This window comes from Lycium barbarum, chromosome 5, assembly GCF_019175385.1.
Source record: "Lycium barbarum isolate Lr01 chromosome 5, ASM1917538v2, whole genome shotgun sequence".
NCBI lineage: Eukaryota > Viridiplantae > Streptophyta > Magnoliopsida > Solanales > Solanaceae > Lycium > Lycium barbarum.
Window position 1 is genome coordinate 141960311 of NC_083341.1, and position 19298 is coordinate 141979608.

The window sequence follows — 19298 nt, forward strand, 5'->3', positions numbered from 1 at the left end:
ATTTCATTAAAATCCCATTATTGCGACGTGGGACTACAAGCACATTAACGTTGATTCAACTAGTGAAGTATTTAGTCATACTATATCTGAAGATTATTATCACCAAGTAAATTTATGAGAAAATTAACCATGCATCCCCCCACCCCCACCCCCTCTTTCGGTCACAATAACCATGAATGCTTCTTCCTTTCTCTTTGATTTTAGCCGGTTAAATTAGTGAAGCGGGTCAATTTAATGATTAAAATGGACAATGTTTTAGTTTGGCTTAAAAAAGAATTTACATCATGTTATAAAACTTATATAATTGGAAGTAAACAAGAGAAGCAAACTAAAATAACTTTGTAGAGAGAAAGGAGATATTGTATTATCACTTGTTGATGGTGTTCCAAATGAGAAGGCAAAGGTCTCTATTTATAAAAGAGTTTTGCCCCTCAATCTTCAACATACAACTTGTGCAAATTGATTTACAATTTGCTACAACTGAGCTACAACCAAGATACAACTAATCTACAACTAAAAAGTACAACTAAGGTATAACTTGCAACAACTAAGATACATCTTGCAAGTGCAAGTTGTATTTTATCACTTAATGTGCAATTGGTATAATTTACACTTAATATTACATCCAAATATCTTGTAATATAGTTCATAACACTCCCCCTTGGATGTTTTATAATAGATAATGTACCTCGTTAAAACCTTACTAAAAAAAACCTGTGGGAAAAATTCTAGTGAGGAAAAAGAGTACGCATATCTAGTAATACACATTGCTAGCTGTCTCGTTAAAAACCTTACCAGTAAAACCCAATGGGATAAAACCTTAGTTAAGGAAAAAAGAGTACAACACGTATTTCACTCTCCCTGATAGAAACATCAAGTAATGTCTCGGAGATGACGCATTCCAATCTTGTATATCAACTTCTTAAATGTTGAGGTTAGCAATGCCTTGGTGAACAAATCCGCTAAATTATCACTTGACCGAATCTGTTGTACGTTGATATCGCCATTCTTTTGGAGATCATGTGTGAAGAATAACTTTGGTGAAATATGCTTCGTTCTATCTCCTTTTATGAATCCTCCCCTTAATTGGGTTATGCATGTTGCATTATCTTCATATAAGATCGTGGGTACTTTGTCACATTTTTCTCAAATGAGATGTATCATTGACCTCAGCCACACACATTCTCGGCTTGCTTCATGAATAGCTATTATTTCAGCATGATTTGATGAAGTAGCCAAAATAGATTGTTTTGTAGATCGCCAAGATATGGCAGTACCCCCACATGTAAACACATAGCCTGTTTGAGATCGAGTTTTGTGTGGGTCAGATAAATACCCTGCATCGACATAACCAACAAGATCGGGACTGCAATTATTGGAATAAAACAAGCACATATCAGTAGTCCCTTTTAGATACCGCAGTATGTGTTTGATTCCGTTCCAGTGTCTCCTGGTTGGAGCAGAGCTATATCTTGCTAACAGATTGACTGAAAATGCTATGTCAGGCCTTGTAGTATTAGCAAGATACATTAGTGCACCAATCGCACTAAGATATGGTACTTCAGGACCAAGAATCTCTTCATTCTTTTCTTGAGGTCGGAACGGATCCTTATTCACATCAAGTGATCGGACAACCATCGGAGTACTTAATGGATGTGCTTCATTCATGTAGAATCGTTTTAACACCTTTTCTGTATAGGCAGATTGATGGACAAAGATACCTTTTGTCAAATGTTCAATTTGCAAACCAAGACATAATTTTGTCTTTTCAAGATCTTTCATCTCAAATTCTTTCTTTAAATAATCAATTGCCTTTTGAAGCTCTGCTGGAGTTCCAATAAGGTTTATGTCGTCAACATAAACAACAAGTACAACGAACCCCGATGTTGTTTTCTTTATAAAAACACATGGGCAAATGACATCATTTATATAATCTTCCTTCGATAAATACTCCCACATGCGTCCTGATTGCTTCAAACCATACAATGATCTTTGCAATCTGATTGAGTATATTTCCCGAGACTTTGAACTATATGCTTCAGGCATCTTAAATCCTTCGAGGATTTTCATATATATCTCACTATCAAGTGACCCATAAAGATAGGCTGTAACCACAGCCATCAAATGCATCTCAACTCTCTCATATACAGCGAACTAATAAGATAACGTAATGTTATCGCATCCATAACCGGTGAGTATGTCTCTTCATAATCGACACCAGGTCTTTGTGAAAATCCTTGTGCAACAAGGCGTGCCTTGTATCTTTGTATTTCATTTTTCTCATTTCTTTTACGCACAAAGACCCATTTATAACCAACAGGTTTAATACCCTTAGGCGTTTGGACTACAGGTCCAAAAACTTCGCGTTTGGCAAGTGAATTCAACTCTGATTTAATTGCTTCTTGCCACTTTCTCCAATCGCATCTTTGTCGACATTCTCCAATAGATTGAGGTTCAAGATCATCACTATCTTGCATAATTCTTGTTGCAACATTATATGCAAAGACATAATCCACCACTATTTCTGATCGATTCAAATTGTTTCCATCATCAATTGGATTTATTGATAGTTTCTCATTTTCTTGAGTCTTAGGCTCATTGATCTCTTCAAGGATCATAGGATTGCTCAAATCTTGAATTCCTTATGAGATTCTTTGGTAGTGTCATCTTGTTCATTGTTTTTTCGTTTTCTAGGATTTTGATCCTTAGAACCCAATGGTCTACCACGGTTCAGGCATGCTTTGGACTCATTAGCTACGACACTAGTAGATGGTCCTACAGGGACTTCAATCAGAACTGGGACATTATCTGCATGGATATGTGATTTGGTAATTCTTTTCAAATCTGTAAATACATCTGGCATTTGATTTGCTATTTTCTGCAAGTGAATAATCTTTTGAACCTCTTGCTCACAAATAGAAGCACGTGGATCAAGATGAGACAATGATGGATTATTCCACAAAATTTCTCTTTTGATTTCACTATTTTCTCCCCCTAATTTTGGGAAAAGTGTCTCATTAAATCGACAATCTGCAAATCGAGCAGTGAACAAATCTCCTGTCAATGGTTCAAGGTAGCGAATAATTGAGGTTGATTCAAACCCAACATATATTCCTAACCTTCTTTGTGGACCCATCTTAGTACGACGTGGTGGTGCTACAGGCACATATATAGCGCATCCAAATATTCTTAGATGGGATATATTAGGTTCTTGACCCAAAACTAATTGCAATGGTGAGAATTTATGATAATTTGTCGGTCTGAGACGAACAAGTGTTGCTGCATGCAAAATTGCATGACCCAAACAGAAGTGGGCAACCTTGTTTTCATAAGTAATGGTCTTGCTATCAACTGCAGACATTTAATTAATGATTCTGCAAGACCATTTTGAGTGTGAACATGAGCTACAGGATGTTAAACTTTTATCCCAACTGTTAAACAATAATCATTAAATGCTTGGGATGAAAACTCAGCAGCATTGTCAAGGCGAATAGATTTGATCTGATTATCAGGAAACTGTGCCCGTAATCGAATTATTTGTGTCAATAATTTTGCAAATGCCAGGTTGCGAGATGACAGTAGGCACACATTAGACCATCTAGAAGAAACATCTATTAAGACCATAAAATATCTAAACGACCCACTAGGTGGGTGAATAGGTCCACAAATATCCCAATGTATACGTTCTAAAAATGTTGGGGACTCAATCCCAACTTTTGTTTGTGATGGCTTAATAATCAACTTGCCTTGATAACAAGCAGTACAAGAAAATTCATCATTTGAAAGAATCTTCAGGTTCTTTAATGGATGCCCATTTGAATTTTCTATAATTCGCCTCGTCATTATAGATCCAGGATGTCCTAGTTGATCATGCCAAAGTACGAAAGTATTAGAATTAGTAAACTTCTGGTTTACAATAAAATGTGCCTCAATTGCACTAATTTTTGTCCAATATAAGCCAGAAGATAAAGCAGGGAACTTTTCTATAACATATTTCTGGCCCGAGACATTCTTGGTGATACCAAGATATTCAAGATTCATCTCATCCATTGTCTTAATATGATATCCATTTTGACGGATATCTTTAAAACTCAATAAATTACTTTGAGACTTAGGAGAGAACATGGCATCGTTTATAATGAGTTTTGTTCCCTTAGGCAAATTTATGATGGCTCTTCCGGAGCCTTCAATCAAATTAGTACTACCAGAAATCGTAGTAACATTTGTCTTGTCCATGAGTAAATGAGAAAAATATTTCTTGTATTTGAATATCGTGTGTGTTGTAGCAGAATCAATCAAACAAATGTCTTCACAATTGAATTTTAATTCAAACTCATTTTGAGAGATATCCATATCTTCAAATGACATACATAAATAAAAGTAATAGTAAATATTACTACTATCATTTAAAAACCAAAATGTTTAACATATAAAAACGGAAATAGACTAGTACTTCGATTACATGATCTATTACTACTATGATAAAAACGGAAATAAGCATGAAAATGGAAATAGACTAGTACTACGATTACATGGTCTTTGTTTGCTTACTACTACGAATTAGCAAAAACCAAAATTAAGCAAATCAATCATTCTTAACAATAGATCCATCACCAATCAAGTGATCTATTTTTCCTTCAGGGTGCTCGAAAAAATCGGCAACATCCAAGTGGGTAATATCAACTTGATCTTCAGAGATAAAATTAGCTTCAGGATTTTTCTCTTTCCTTTTCATTGATGCTTGATAAAGCTCAAACAAGTGCTTTGGCGTCCGACATGTACGTGACCAGTGTCCACTTCCACCACAACAATAGCATTTATTTTCTGAGCCACGTGCTTCTGGCACTTCATGCCTCTCATCCTTATTTTTCCCATTTTGGTAGTAATTTTTCTTTGAAGAATGATTAACGCTAGGGAAATAATTTCTTCCTTGGCCATTATCACCACTACGACCATGACCACGATCGGGGCCACGACCTTTTCCACGCCTAGAGTAGTGGGCATACACCTCATTCACTTCAGGGAATGGTGCAGCGCCAGTAGGTCGATTCTCGTGATTTTTCATCAGCAAATCATTAATTTGTTCAGCCACAAGAAGATGAGCAATCAAATCACAATAATTTGTGAAACCTTTCTCTCGATATTGCTGTTGCAGGAGCACATTCGAGGCATGAAAAGTGGAGAACGTCTTTTCCAGCTTATCAGAATCACTAATCGTTTCTCCACATAGTGTTAATATAGAAGTAATTCTGAACATCCCAAAGTTATACTTCATAATTGATTTGAAATCTTGTAGCCTTAGATTGATCCATTCATGTCGTGCTTTTGGGAGGAAGACCATCTTCAGGTGGTCATACCTTTCTTTCAAGTTTTTCCATAAAATGAGCGAATTCTTAATAGTAAGATATTCAATCTTTAGATCCTCATCAAGGTGATGACGCAAGAATATCATAGCCTTTGGCATTTTCTTGGTTGGATGCTTTATTTTTTTCTTTAATAGTGCCTCCAAGACCCATAGCATCCAGATGGATTTCAGCATCTAGCACCCATGATAGATAATTCTTGCCCGAAATATCAAGGGCAACGAACTCAAATTTTGTAAGGTTAGCCATAAAATAGAGAGAATAAAAATAATACCTTAGCTTTCAAAAAAATTCTTGAAGCGGCAGAGTCTCGTGCTGAGAACGTGTTATAAAACTTATTTAATTGGAAATAAACAAGAGAAGCAAACTACAATAACTTTGTAGAGAGAAATGAGATATTGTATTATCACTTGTTGATAGTGTTCCAAATGAGAAGATAAAGGTCTCTATTTATAGTTTTGCCCCTCAATCTTCAACATACAATTTGTGCAAATTGATTTACAATTTGCTACAACCAAGATACAACTAATCAAACCAAACCAACTGCGTCAGATATTTAAATTTATACACCAAATCAAACCAATAAAATTCGAGTTTTTCAACCTAGGATTTTCTCCGGTTATTCGGTTTTCTTAGGTTTTTCGGGTTTTTTCGGGAATAGTCTTGACACAAAATATATAACTTTTACTTCAAATATTTCTTTAGTCCTACTAAGATACAACTATATAATTAACGTGTTCCATAAGAAAATAACACAAAAATGTGAGAAGAGTGATGACCTTGTATTTAAATATTCAACAAAAGATAATAAAATCGATTAAAATAAATATTGCTAATTAATAAGCCATAAAGAAAATGACCATAATCTAAAAATACTAGGTCATGCTAAAATAAGTACGGCTAATAAGTATTAATTACATGACAAGAAAAAAAACTTAAGTTATGTATTTTCACTCTCTAAACCAATTATGCAAAACTAAAGAATAGATATCCAATATTATTGTCATTTCTAATGGTAAATTGAATTTCTTTGGTTAGTATTAGTGTTGAGTTGGTTTTGCTTTGGACTTTATATGAGCTACTAACATCCATAGGATATAAAACTTATTGACATTCAAAATTCTAAGTTCAAGCTTGAATAATATGATAATATATAAAAAAAACTACGAAAAAAATTTAAGAAATATTTATAAATTACACTACAAATAAATATTTTTATGTATAAAATATTTTAAAAATTGAATACATGTAATGTCGGGTTGGTTTGGTTCGGTTTGACTTTTTTTTAGCTAAAACCAAACCAAACCCTTAATATTCGGGGTTTTTTTTTCAACACCAAATCAAGTCAAACCAAATCACTAGTCAGATTTTTTTTTTCGATTTGACTCAGTTTATCGGTTTGGTGCGGTCTGTCGGTTTACTTTGTACACCCCTACCTAAGAGGACTAAAAATACATCAACAACAACAACATATTCAATGTAGTTACACAAAGTGAAGTCTCAGAGGGTAGGATGTACCTACACATCACCCCTACCTTTGTGGGGTAGAGACTAAAGAGGTTGTTTCTGATAAACATATTTTGATTAATTAAAGGTTAAATGTGCTTCGTGGATATCAGATGACCAAATCAGAATATATCTATAATTTAGGGACCAAAAATGTTATTAAAAAAAATATATATAAACAAACTGAGTCCAAAAAAAAAAAAAAATCACTCTGTTCCGTACACACACAGTCACATAGTGAGATCTTCTCAATTCACTTAGCGATCTTTCTACTGTGGATGATTCTAGAACCTTCGATTTTTTTACCTCACTGAATGTGTGATTACATATATATATCTAAAAATGTCGTGCCATTATCGTCTACATTCAGTATTTCTGTTGATTATCGTGTTCTCCTTGTTACGAAACGTCGTCGTTCACTGTAAAACTCTCAAACGTGACGGTAATTTTGCCTTTCTCTCCCTCATTTACTCTTTACTTGTTACGTTTTTACTGTAATTACGATTCGATCTAATCAGATTTTATTTAGCTTATACGTGTTAGAATTTACTACTTGGTTTAGTAATTTTGAGCTTTAACATTTAGATGATTTAGTTAAACAAATTAGCTTTAACTGTAGAAATTAGATTTATTGCCCGATAAAATAGTGCTATCCGTCCTAATTAACTAGGCACAGAGTTTAAGAAATTAAAGATGTAATTAGTGTACTAAAATATCCTTTGAATCTTGTGGTTTTAAACTTGTCATTGTACGATGTTTGAGTTGTCAACTTACTAAATAGAGTAAGAAACGCTCTTTTTGGAACAGAACAAAAAGGAAGGTAAGACACTTAAATTGGGACGGAGAGAGTAGATGATTTAGTCGGAAAAAAAAGTTAGCGAAGTTAGTAATGCAGAAGCATGGTCCAATAAACTAGTGTTATTTTGCTAGTAGTAATGTGCATATTTATAATTGCACTTCTTTCCTATTTTATGATGGCATTTCAAATTGTCAAAAATTATAGGCATAATACATAAACAAACTCTCAAACTTGGCCTCAGCTGACAAGTATGCCCTTCAACTTTCGGTGTGCACAAGTAGGCACCTCAACTTGTATAAAGTTGAACACGTAAACACAAATGTTGACGTGGCACCTTCAAAATGTATGTGCCACGTCAGTGCCAAGTCAGCATTTGTTTTTACGTGTTCAACTTTATACCAGTTGAGGTACCTACTTGTGCATACTCAAAGTTGGAGGGCATACTTGCCAGCTGAGGCCAAGTTTGAGGGTCTGTTTATGTATTATGCCAAAATTATATGAAAGTATCGGACTGGATATGGTGTTTAAGATGTTAATTAACGGCTTTTATTTGATATTACTAATAGTAGGAAAAATTATTAGGAGTGGTTGAAAAGTTATTTTGATGAAGAAAAGAATCCATTAACGCTTATATCTGACTGGTTTAATGAATTTCCTTGGTTAAGTAGTTTTGAGCTTTGGCATTTAGATGATTTAGTAAAAACAAATTAGTTATCGTGGTCCAATAAAATAGTACTCCCACTGTCCCAATTTATGTGATACATTTTTCTTTTTAGTCAGTTTCAAAAGAATGATAAATTTCTCTATTTAGTAACTGTTTCACTTTAAACTACCTATTTTACCCTTAATGTGATGATTTATAGATTGTTTTACACCACAAGTTTCAAAAGTGGTCCTTTCATTCTTAAACTCCGTTGTGTCCACATTTATATATTGTACTTCCTCTTTCCCATTTTATGATGGCATTTCAATTTTTCAAAATTTATATGAAAGTGTCTGACTTGACACAAGTAGGAAAAATTTGAAGGAATGGTTGAAAAGTAATTTCGATGGAGAATTCAATCCATCAAAGCTTATAATTTAAATAATTTAATGAATTTGAAAGCTTAAAAAGTTAAGCTTAAAAAGTTAACATCTCAGGAATATCGTATAAATTTGGATAGAGAGAGAGAGTGTATTAGTTAGCACTTCTGACGAAAACTTCGTTATATGGATTATATTTTTTTCTTCCACAAGGAAGTGAAATTAATTAATGTTTTTGTTCAAGTGTGAAAAATTTAACAGTTTGATTAATGTCTTTCATTGCATTCATGAAAAAAAAGTAGTTATTGTAAATCTAATAGTATGCATTTTTATGACTGTAGTGAAAGCATTGAATGAAATTAAGGCATCTCTTGGATGGAGAGTGGTATATGCGTGGGTTGGTGATGATCCTTGTGGAGAAGGCGGTTTGCCCCCATGGTCCGGTGTTACATGTACCACACAGGGTGATTATAGAGTAGTTACTGAACTGTAGGTGTTGCCTTAAAATTCTAAACTCTGGCTTTTGGATGTACTACTTGCTACCTGTACTATAATATATATTTCTATCTGAATATCACCTTTTTCACACTTCTTATAAACTTGCAGGGCAGTTTATGCTGTTTCCATTGTTGGCCCATTTCCTACTGCCGTGACTAACTTATTGGATCTTACTCGGCTGTAAGATGCTTCTCGGTTCTTTAGCAGAATCTAATTCCTGATGACCTTTAGCTATCTTTTTTCTTAACCTAGCTCTTTTACATGATTGAAACGGAAAAACTTCTTGTAAAACTACAAGCTGGATGTGATCTTTTACACCTTCCAGTCGTTTGTACTTGTTAGTTTAACAAAAAGAATTTCCAAGCTTGGCATTAATCATAGAGTGCCTTTGTATTTTTCAATTAAGGGACTATGTGTATGCATTCTTCTATAACTTTTAATCTTCATTCAGTTTCTTAATGTGTTTTATCCTTTTTAATTGGCAGAGATCTGCATAACAACAAGCTGACTGGTCCACTTCCTCCTCAAATTGGGCGGTTGAAGCGTCTTAAAACATTGTACCTTCTTCTCCTTATGTATTCATATTAAAGCCTCTTTAATTTCTAGCTTTTTTGCATTCATAATTGTGTCTAGACTTTATGCTCTGGCCTTGATAACCAGAGTAGTTAACATCTGGATCAACATCTTATAAATTAGTGTTTTCTTGCTGTTGTCGTTCTATCACCTTTAGGGGTTGATCATTCGAAATATAGGAAGAAAAGGAAACTAATAAATAACAAATCCAGTACCATTTTAAGGCCCATTTGATTTGGATTTATCAAAATTTATTGCAAATTATATACATAAAAATTATTAGGAATTAATTAAAATGATCAATTATTTTGGAGTAATAATTTGTTATTTAGCATTAAAACTTGTATTCGTGATCTGATTTAATCAGACAACTAAAAAATTCTAAACCCAATGAGTCCTAATTCAAAATATTTTATCTTATCCTTGTTTTCATTCCCTTTTTTTTTTCCTTTTCAACCTGTTGACCACTTAAGCTCTCTATTAGTTAATATTGTAAATACACATGCTACTCTATTTGAATTTTCACAATATTTTTTCGGATAGCTGAGAAATCTCAGAGGGTTAGTGACACACGGTTCGAGACTCAGTGGATAATGTGCTTGCCCCTCTACCCTTTTCCACTTAAATACCAGGTTTTTGTCTGTAGCAGGATTCGGACCCGTGATGTGCGCCTAACCTATGCATCATGTGTTGTACTATTAGAGACCAAAGCCCTGGGGCTGTTTGAATTTTCAGTATTACCATGCCTTTTTTTTTGAAACATAGATTAGCATCCTACCTTCTTGTTAAAATGAGATGTAAAACATTAGGTAGGGGCTAGCTGTCTCGTATCTGGAAGTATCGTATTTGACAAATTTTGTGTATCGGAAACAAGTCTGGCTTTGGTAATTACTTTAATGCCCTGTGTTCTTTCTTTCCGGTGAATATTGTTGTTTTAGTGAAACTTTTTGGAGGCTTCTACTTTCCAAGTGTGTAATATTGATACACATGTTATGTTACCTTCTCAAAAAAAATATTGATACACATGTTGATAGTTCCTTTTCTTGGAAATTTTCTCCCAGAAATTTAAGGTGGAATAAGCTCCAAGATGTCATTCCTCCTGAAATTGGTGAATTAAAGCAGCTAACACATCTGTGAGTTCTTCAATACCTTTTCAGACTTTACTATCTATATCCTTATCAGTTTAGTGTCATAACTAATAATTGACTCCATGGATCTTATTCAGCTACCTGAGTTTTAATAATTTTAAAGGCGAAATCCCCAAGGAGCTTGCTAATCTTTCAGAGCTGCGTTATCTCCATCTGCACGAAAATCATTTTACCGGACGAATTCCACCCGAGTTGGGAACCTTGCAGTACCTTCGGCACGTGTAAGAGACTCGCCTATATATTTGTTTATTTTATTTTAGCAATTGAACCGGTCTCTTACATGGATTACTCTGTGATCTAATGCAATTCCAGGGATGTTGGTAACAATCGTTTGGTTGGGACTATTCGGGAACTCATACGCGTGGAAGGATGCTTTCCTGCTCTTCGCAACCTGTAAGTTGATTATTCTTGTCCAAGCCTCAAATTGCCTGAAAGTATCTTTCTGCTAACTTGATGGAGGATGTGCTGATATAGGGACTTCTCGTCTTGCCTCTTTAACTTGCAGTTACTTAAATAGTAATTATCTTACTGGAGGCATTCCAGCGCAGCTTGCAAATTTGACAAATTTGGAGATCTTGTAAGCTTTATGTTTTGGTCTTCATGTAAAGTGCTTATTTCTGGATAATAGATGCCAACTCTTTCCTGCAGTTATGCTTGTGCTTTCAACTTTGTATCAAATTTGATATCTTCGGTTACTACAGATACTTATCCTACAACAAGATGGCTGGAATTATACCAGCTAGCATTGCTCATATTCCCAAGTTAACTTACTTGTAAGTCTTCATCTCTATAGTTTATCTACGACTTTACTATTGGATGTGAGGTTACAGCCGTTTCTTTCATGTATGGCATCAAGGATCTTTCTTTAATTCTTTTTTAAGGAGATAACTCTAGGACTTTTCAGCTTAAGAATTGCTTTGGCATACAGGTTATAGATGTACTTGGGGCTGGCTGGCCGACCATATGGGACCTTAATCTTGACCATTTATTGATGCGTAACAACTGGAAGAAAAAAATTAGTATAAGAAAGTTTACATCCTAACATTAGCTTGCCTGCGCAACCCTTACAAGAGCTATACATGATGAATGAACTCTTTCCAACATTTAAGCTTGCCGACAAGTTATAAATAGCCTTCTGCTTTTGGACTTCCACAAGGGCGATACACTGTGATATGTATGGTCCTAGATAAGAGCCTGTTATTGCAACTAACAAGTAACAACTACAATTCATAGGTTAAATGTCAGATTAGGTTTTTCTCTTTTGCCCCAGTCTACTCTCTCACCCCCAACCACCAAAAAGAAAAGGATGGAAAAGGGTGTACTTTTGAGTAGTGAAAACTGTTGCGTCTCTATGAAGCTAAACCCCTAAGTTTATTTGGGCAGTAAGCTCTTTATACATAGCAATATTTTAACAGATACTGGTAGGCCTGCCACGAAATGAGCTCATGTGGACTGGTTAGTCTACCAACATATACTCTTTCAGCGTTCAAAATCTTGACACCATATAGGTTTCCGTGCTTGAATCAACCAAATTACAGTTACTTAATTCTGCTCCTTGTCCATAAGTGCTTACAGATCATTTTTTACTCTTCATGACTTTTTAATAGATCTTGTACTTGAAAACATCTTTGAGCATGCATGTGATTTTGATTCTTGAATCGTGATGTCTGAAGCTGTATCTGTTTTCAGGTATCTTGATCACAATCAGTTTTCTGGGAGGATCCCTGATGCCTTCTACAAACACCCCTTCTTGAAAGAAATGTAAGTGATAACTCTAAGCAACTAAAACTTTTTGGGCACCATGCAGATACTAATGTTAAATCATGTTACAGGTATATTGAAGGAAATGCATTCCGTCCTGGTGTAAATCCAATCGGCGTGCATAAAGTTATAGAACTTTCAGATTCAGACTTCCTGTTTTAAATCACTTACACCAATTAGATCAGCCATGAGTAATCACACGTTAATTGAAAGAAGCAAAGCAATTCTTTTAGTAACTATTCTTTAGTTGTCAGTTGAGTGAAGGTTATATTCTTTCGTGCAAATAAGCAATAGTCCAAAGCTATCTGGTGCTCTTGATTTCTTTTCTGCGAGAGAATTAGGCGTTTTCGAGCTGAAGATAGGGTATATTCCACGGTTGGTCCTGGTTTTGGAATTAGAACAATCTCTGCTTCATGTTAAATTGCAAAATTACTGCAATAAAAGCACTAGTTATTGATTATAAGTCACTTAAACCTTGCAACTTTGTACGTTTTGCTAGTTGAAAGTGATGATTGGAAATGTCTAACTGAACCATCTTTCTATTTATTTTCTTGAAACTCTGGATTGCCTAGTTGGTTGTCTTATCGTCTTACGGTAATATTGATAGAGAATTTTATAGCAACTCTTTTGTTCCTCCTGCCCCAGTTTAACTGAGGAAGGTCGTCATTTTTCGAGTTTGAATTGTTTAATGAGCTCATATTGTGTTTATAACTCATTCAAGTTTAGTGTGAGATGATTGTCTTTTTGTGGGTGCTTTTTCCATGCCCTGACAGATCATAGGATGCATTAGTCATGTGACAGACTGACAGGCGGCAAAGTTCCTTTAAGGTAATGGGCAGAGTTTGGCAAACGAAAATTCATGTGATATAGTTTGACTAGGCACGGAATTTTAAAAAGAAAGGAAAACATTTAAAATTTATAGTGTAAAATAAGTTATAGATATTTGTGTGGCCGTAAACATTTCATTAAGGGTAAAAGAGGAAGTATTAAGTTAAATATTTTTCTAAATATAGAAATGTACTCCCTCTGTTTCAAGTTATGTGAACCTATTTTCTTTTTAGTCCGTGTTAAAATGAATGACCTCTTTTCTAATTTGAAAACAAATTCACTTTATGAAATGATTTACAGCCAAATGGGTTCACATAAATTGAAACGGAGGGAGTATCATTCTTTTGGAATAAACTAAAAAGAAAAGTATACTCCCTCCGTCTCATATTAGTTGTCCACATTACTATAAATATATGTCTCAAATCACTTGGTCATTTACAAAATCAAGGTAGAAGTAATTAGGTTTTTCCTACTTTGTCCTTGACATTAATTGTCTTTTTTAAGGAACCAATATTAATTAGAGTGCAATTAATTGGAGAAAGATAAGGATAATGTAGTAAAAATATACTTTTATTTATGAGTTCTTTAAGTGTAAAGGAAAAAGTGGACAGATAATATAGGACGGAGGGAGTATCACATCAATTGGGGCAGAGGAGTAACATTTTTAAACCGTTCTTCTTTCAACCATGAACAAGAAATATTTTAATGATGATATTAAAGATGTATATTGTAGGTTCAAAAACTTTCCAGCCATAATTAGTAGTTAGTGATTGGAAGAGAAGAGAAGGCACGTTTAAATTAAAACAAAATTGTTGGAAGTGCATGTCCAAAAGAGTTGTGTCTTTTTTCAATAGATGTCATATGACTTGAAAGATACCTAAGGTATTATGAGTATACTTCCAAACATTATTAGACACCAAATCAGAATAGCCTAAAAGTTACTTCTCTTCTTGGCAAAAGAATTTACAAACGTGTTCTAGTGGAAATACAGTTATTGCTAGAACTTGAATTTCGATTTTGGTTAATAAAATCCTTGAGGAATTCTAACAGAAAATATAACAATATAGTAAATATAGCAAGCGTCTATCATTCAAATAAGTAAGAAATGGACAAAAGTTTGTAACAGACAGGAGCAGAATCGCATTCCTAATTTCTTATATTCAAGTTATAAAAAAATAGACATGCTTTTGAATTTTAGAGTATCAAAATAGAATTTTATTTAATTCTAGATATTCTGAACGTGTATTTTTTTAATTGACATCGTCGATAGGCTATTCTTTTATCGAACTTTAAATTAGGCAAGGCTTTTTAGTTTACATTGGCGTCGATCTCTCAATTATTATCAAAAAGTTGTGTTTGTCTTAAATACTGCTTAATCCTAAAATTAGCCTTTTTTATTTGAATGAAATAAAGCAGGATATTCGGATTACAAAGGATAAGTTAAATTCCCTGAAGATATGATATAGTTAAAGTAGGCACATCAAAGTATTCAACGATTGGTTTGAACTTTGTAATTTCACAGTATACATATTTTTTATAGCATCAAATTAAAACGACCTACATTATCAACATGTAACTGTCTATAATAATAATAATTCTAACATGGTGATCTAAAAGTGACATTAAAATCATCAGTTATAAACGGTGAAAAAACATTGATAAGATAAAAAATCTTTATTGGGCAAGTGTATATATGTTAATTTTCTTTATTATTTATAGAGAAAAATATTAATATTGTAAGAATTTTTTACACCGTTAGTATATCTAAGTTGAGCTTTTAAGTTATATACACTGACATAATTTTTTTAGTCCAATATAATTAGTTAATATAACAAATTATTACTTTAATATTTACAATACTATAAGACAACATAACCTGATAAAGTAACAGTTCTTATGTTGTCGGTACATTACTTAAACTCATAAAATCCTACTTGTAATCATGGACGAAATTTGTCTTTGTGTTGACTGTTGAGTCCTCTCAAACTTTGAACTCTTAATATTTACAGTATAAAGGAATAATTACTGGATAAGTTTTCTAAATAGAATCATAGTTGTAGTAGTTCACATTTTGTAACAGTGGCCAACAAGGATTTAAAGTCCTTAGCCACTATATTTTTTCTCTATATAAACGTTTCAACCTGCATAATTTCTTATCACATTCTTCTTTCTCTTCCACTTCTCATTGATCATTAAAATCATTAAATAAATGATGGTTTCAAGAACTAGGTTGTTTTGTTTATTGGTTTTTTTAGTGTCATCATGTTTTTTTCGTTTGTCTAATTCAGATGAATTGAAATTGATGGTGAAAGGAGTTACATCTATTGCTCAAACAGATGATAATTTCATATGTGCAACTTTAGATTGGTGGCCAGAAAATAAGTGTGATTATAATCAATGTCCATGGGGAAAAGCTGGTCTCCTTAATCTGGTAATTATTCTATTTTTATTATCTGTCCAAGTTTTGTATTTTGTATATAATTATTTCTTGAAGAGAAGATAAAAAATAGGAGATTTTCTATTGATTGATTGTGAAAAATAATAATCATGCAGGACTTGAAAAACAGGATTCTTGCAAACGCCGTTAAAGGTTGGTACTGTAGTTTATTGCTTTAATTTCTATTGTTTTTATATGTAATATAATGTAAATCCTCCTTTTAATATGTACACACTATACATGGACCAACATTACTTGAAAATAATATCATTTAAACAAAAATAGAGCCTCTAAAACACCACGGCCCTTAAATCAACTCATTTATTGTGACAATAAATCACTACTTGCCTAAAATTAAGGGTGGATGCAGCATACTAATAGCGGCTTCATTATATGTAATAAATATTAGACCTGAACTCATAAATTTAGAAGTACAATAAATTGATTGAATCTCTCAAGGTTTAATTCTGAATCTACTTCTACTAAAATCTTGTTAATTTTGAATGTAAGAACTGAATAGAAAAGAGAGAATATAATGGAAACGAGAAACATCTAGAAAATATAATGAAAACAAAAGAATTTGTTGTTTTTTAATAGAATTTAATTTTGGAAAGTTGTCTTTTACTTTAGATGTTCTCATAGTTTTCATGCCCAATTTTGTTTTTATTCTAAACGTTTGTGTCATTAGAAATACGTTATATTTGCAGTTTTTTTTTTCCTTCAAATAATGTTATAATTTTAATTAATTTGCAGCATTCAATCCTCTAAGAATCAGAATAGGAGGTTCACTGCAAGATCAAGTTTATTATAAAGTTGGAAAATTCCCAAAGAATTGCTCAAACTTTGAGAAAAAATCTGATGGCCTTTTTGGATTTAGTGATGGTTGTCTCCACATGAATAGATGGGATGAATTGCATGGTCTGTTCAACAAAACAGGGTAAGCTCATTAAATTCTTGAACACTTAATAATTTTTTTTTTTTTGAAAAATTATTCTAATTAATGCTAAGATTATGTTTGTTAGTGTGACTCCTAAGGTGAATTTATGCTAAGATTATGTTTGTTAGTGTGACTCCTAAGTTAATATTTCAATATGTTTGTTAGTGTGACTCCTAAGTTAATATTTCAACTTCTTTGTGAATTTATGCTAAGCTTATATTTGATAGTGTGACTCCTAAGTTAATATTTCAACTTCTTTGTGAATTTATGCGTAAGATTATCTTTGTTAGTATGACTCCTGAATTAATATTTCAACTTCTTTGTGGAATTATGCGTAAGATTATATTTGTTAGTGTGATTCCTAAGTTAATATTTCAACTTCTTTGTGAAATTTATGCAGGGCTGCAATAACATTTTCATTCAATGCCTTACTTGGAAGAATACAATCAGATGAAGATAATACTCTTTGGGAAGGCGATTGGAATCAGTACAATGCAAAGTCATTGATGAAATACACTATCAAAAAGGGATACAGAATTGACTCATATGAATTAGGTAAAAATAAAAACAATATGAATTGTGTCACTTACAAAAATAAACATTAATTAGCGACAGACAATAACTGTTGTACATCCAACTACAAAATTTTGTAGTACAGATTAGCGACGAATTTTGTATTATGTTTATGTACTTATAAAACTATTAACATCAATCTTTTTTAGGTAATGAGCTTTGTGGAGGAGGAGTGGCTGCAAAAATAAAAGCTCAACAATATGGCAATGATGTCAAGAAACTAAAGAGACTTGTAACACATATGTACCCTGACCCTACAAATAGACCAAAAATCTTGGCCCCTGGTGGATTTTATGATGAACAATGGTTCAAAGAATTCCTTCAAACTACTGGACCGGGCGTCGTGGATGGATTGACACATCATATTTACAACCTTGGAGCAGGTATATAACAATTTTCTTGCATCCAGAGACAGATCTAAGATTTAAACTCCGTGTAAAAAATGTTGTATGGGACTAAGTATCTTGGCAATTTGCAGGAAGGGATCCAACTCTGATTAACAAACTTCAGAATCCATTTTACCTCAGTCAAATAGCTCAAACATTCAAAAATGTTGAAAATTCTGCTAAGTTATTTTCACCATCATCTGGACCTTGGGTTGGTGAATCTGGTGGAGCTTACAATAGTGGTGGCAAAACTACTTCACATACTTTTGTCAACGGCTTCTGGTAACTCTTCATAGCAAGTCTGATAATACGTAAACAATATCTTTTCATCGTCGTTGGCTACAATGTCTTATATTAGTCTCTGTGTTCTAGGTATTTGGATCAGTTGGGAATGACTTCAACTTTCAACCATAAGGTATACTGCAGACAATCTTTAATTGGAGGAAACTATGGTCTTCTCAACACTACAACTTCCATCCCAAATCCAGATTATTACGGGTATTTAATGCGATTTTTATGATCACAAATCGCCTTTTTTCATGCTAAAGTTTAGCTCTTTTACAAGTTTTTTTCTGATAATTTTTGCAGTGCTCTTTTATGGCATAAGCTCATGGGAAAGAATGTGCTTTCTGCTACTCATGAAGGCTCTCCTTACTTGCGCACTTATGCTCATTGCTCAAAAACAAGTGTAAGCTACACAACATCATAAAAAAATGTTTCATTTTGGCCCGTCGGTCAAAAATTAATTACGGCCTCTAGCAAAAATATACAAAACCTATACACTAATTATGTATATTATATATCTCTATACTTAATATTCAAAACCTGCTATGATCTTTAAAGTTGTCTGAAAAATCTTTATTTATTTATTTTGTCTCTCAGGGTATTACAGTTCTACTAATTAACATGGACAAGTCAACAACCTATGAAGTCTCTGTGGTGGATGACTTGAATTTGTACCCTGATAGTGTTGAATCTATACATGAAAGGGAAGAGTACCATTTAACTCCAAAAGATGGAAACATTCAAAGTGACGTGTTGTTGCTAAATGGCACTCCATTGAAGCTCACTTCCTCATTGGACATTCCTGAAATGAATCCTAAGCTCATTGATCCAACGTTGCCCATCGGTGTTGCTCCTCGTTCTATCGTCTTTGCTACCTTGAGAGGGTTCCAGGCTCCTGCTTGTGCATAGAGAATTTACAAAGTTCAAATTATTAATTTAGTTTTAGATTAGGATAAAGATATTAGGTCCTTCTCATGATCAACATGTTTAGAGAAGTTTCAGATTGAACTTAAGAGTTTGTTTTATTGCTTTAGTAAATTGCTTTACACTACTTTTTAGTTTTGTTTTCTTTGTTTCTTCTATTGGTTTCTAATAATGGAATTTGAATCTATATAACCAGAAAAGACTCAAGATTCTCCTTTTCAACTCTAGAGGAATCTGAATCTCTTCAAGAAAAAGTA

At 33.4% G+C, this 19298-nt stretch overlaps 3 protein-coding genes across 3 annotated transcripts; 2 read left to right on the top strand and 1 right to left on the bottom strand.

Moving 5' to 3' along the window:
* Positions 1-4585: 4585 nt before the first annotated feature.
* LOC132639942 (uncharacterized) lies at positions 4586-5464 on the bottom strand. Its single transcript, XM_060356321.1, has one exon. The coding sequence runs from the start codon at positions 5462-5464 to the stop codon at positions 4586-4588; it is 879 nt and encodes a 292-aa protein (XP_060212304.1).
* A 1595-nt stretch (positions 5465-7059) lies between these two features.
* Positions 7060-13242, top strand: LOC132641989 (probable leucine-rich repeat receptor-like protein kinase At1g35710). The gene is made up of 11 exons (XM_060359175.1): positions 7060-7311; positions 9033-9180; positions 9298-9369; positions 9675-9746; positions 10824-10895; positions 10988-11131; positions 11223-11303; positions 11416-11487; positions 11612-11683; positions 12600-12671; positions 12743-13242. Exons 1-11 carry the CDS (start codon positions 7212-7214, stop codon positions 12831-12833), a joined length of 996 nt encoding a protein of 331 aa, XP_060215158.1. The 5' UTR covers positions 7060-7211; the 3' UTR covers positions 12834-13242.
* Positions 13243-15598: 2356 nt separating this feature from the next.
* Positions 15599-19168, top strand: LOC132641990 (heparanase-like protein 2). The gene is made up of 9 exons (XM_060359176.1): positions 15599-15930; positions 16053-16089; positions 16690-16873; positions 17274-17428; positions 17596-17829; positions 17925-18114; positions 18205-18330; positions 18421-18520; positions 18715-19168. Exons 1-9 carry the CDS (start codon positions 15709-15711, stop codon positions 19024-19026), a joined length of 1560 nt encoding a protein of 519 aa, XP_060215159.1. The 5' UTR covers positions 15599-15708; the 3' UTR covers positions 19027-19168.
* Positions 19169-19298: the final 130 nt, after the last annotated feature.

Coding starts and splice junctions, on each gene's coding strand:
- LOC132639942 (XM_060356321.1), bottom strand. CDS start 5,464: ATGCCAAAGGCTATGATATTCTTGCGTCATCACCTTGATGAGGATCTA.
- LOC132641989 (XM_060359175.1), top strand. CDS start 7,212: ATGTCGTGCCATTATCGTCTACATTCAGTATTTCTGTTGATTATCGTG. Junction 11,132..11,222: donor TTGCAGTACCTTCGGCACGT/GTAAGAGACTCG, acceptor ATGCAATTCCAG/GGATGTTGGTAACAATCGTT. Junction 11,684..12,599: donor ATTCCCAAGTTAACTTACTT/GTAAGTCTTCAT, acceptor ATCTGTTTTCAG/GTATCTTGATCACAATCAGT.
- LOC132641990 (XM_060359176.1), top strand. CDS start 15,709: ATGATGGTTTCAAGAACTAGGTTGTTTTGTTTATTGGTTTTTTTAGTG. Junction 17,429..17,595: donor AATTGACTCATATGAATTAG/GTAAAAATAAAA, acceptor AATCTTTTTTAG/GTAATGAGCTTTGTGGAGGA. Junction 17,830..17,924: donor TATTTACAACCTTGGAGCAG/GTATATAACAAT, acceptor GGCAATTTGCAG/GAAGGGATCCAACTCTGATT.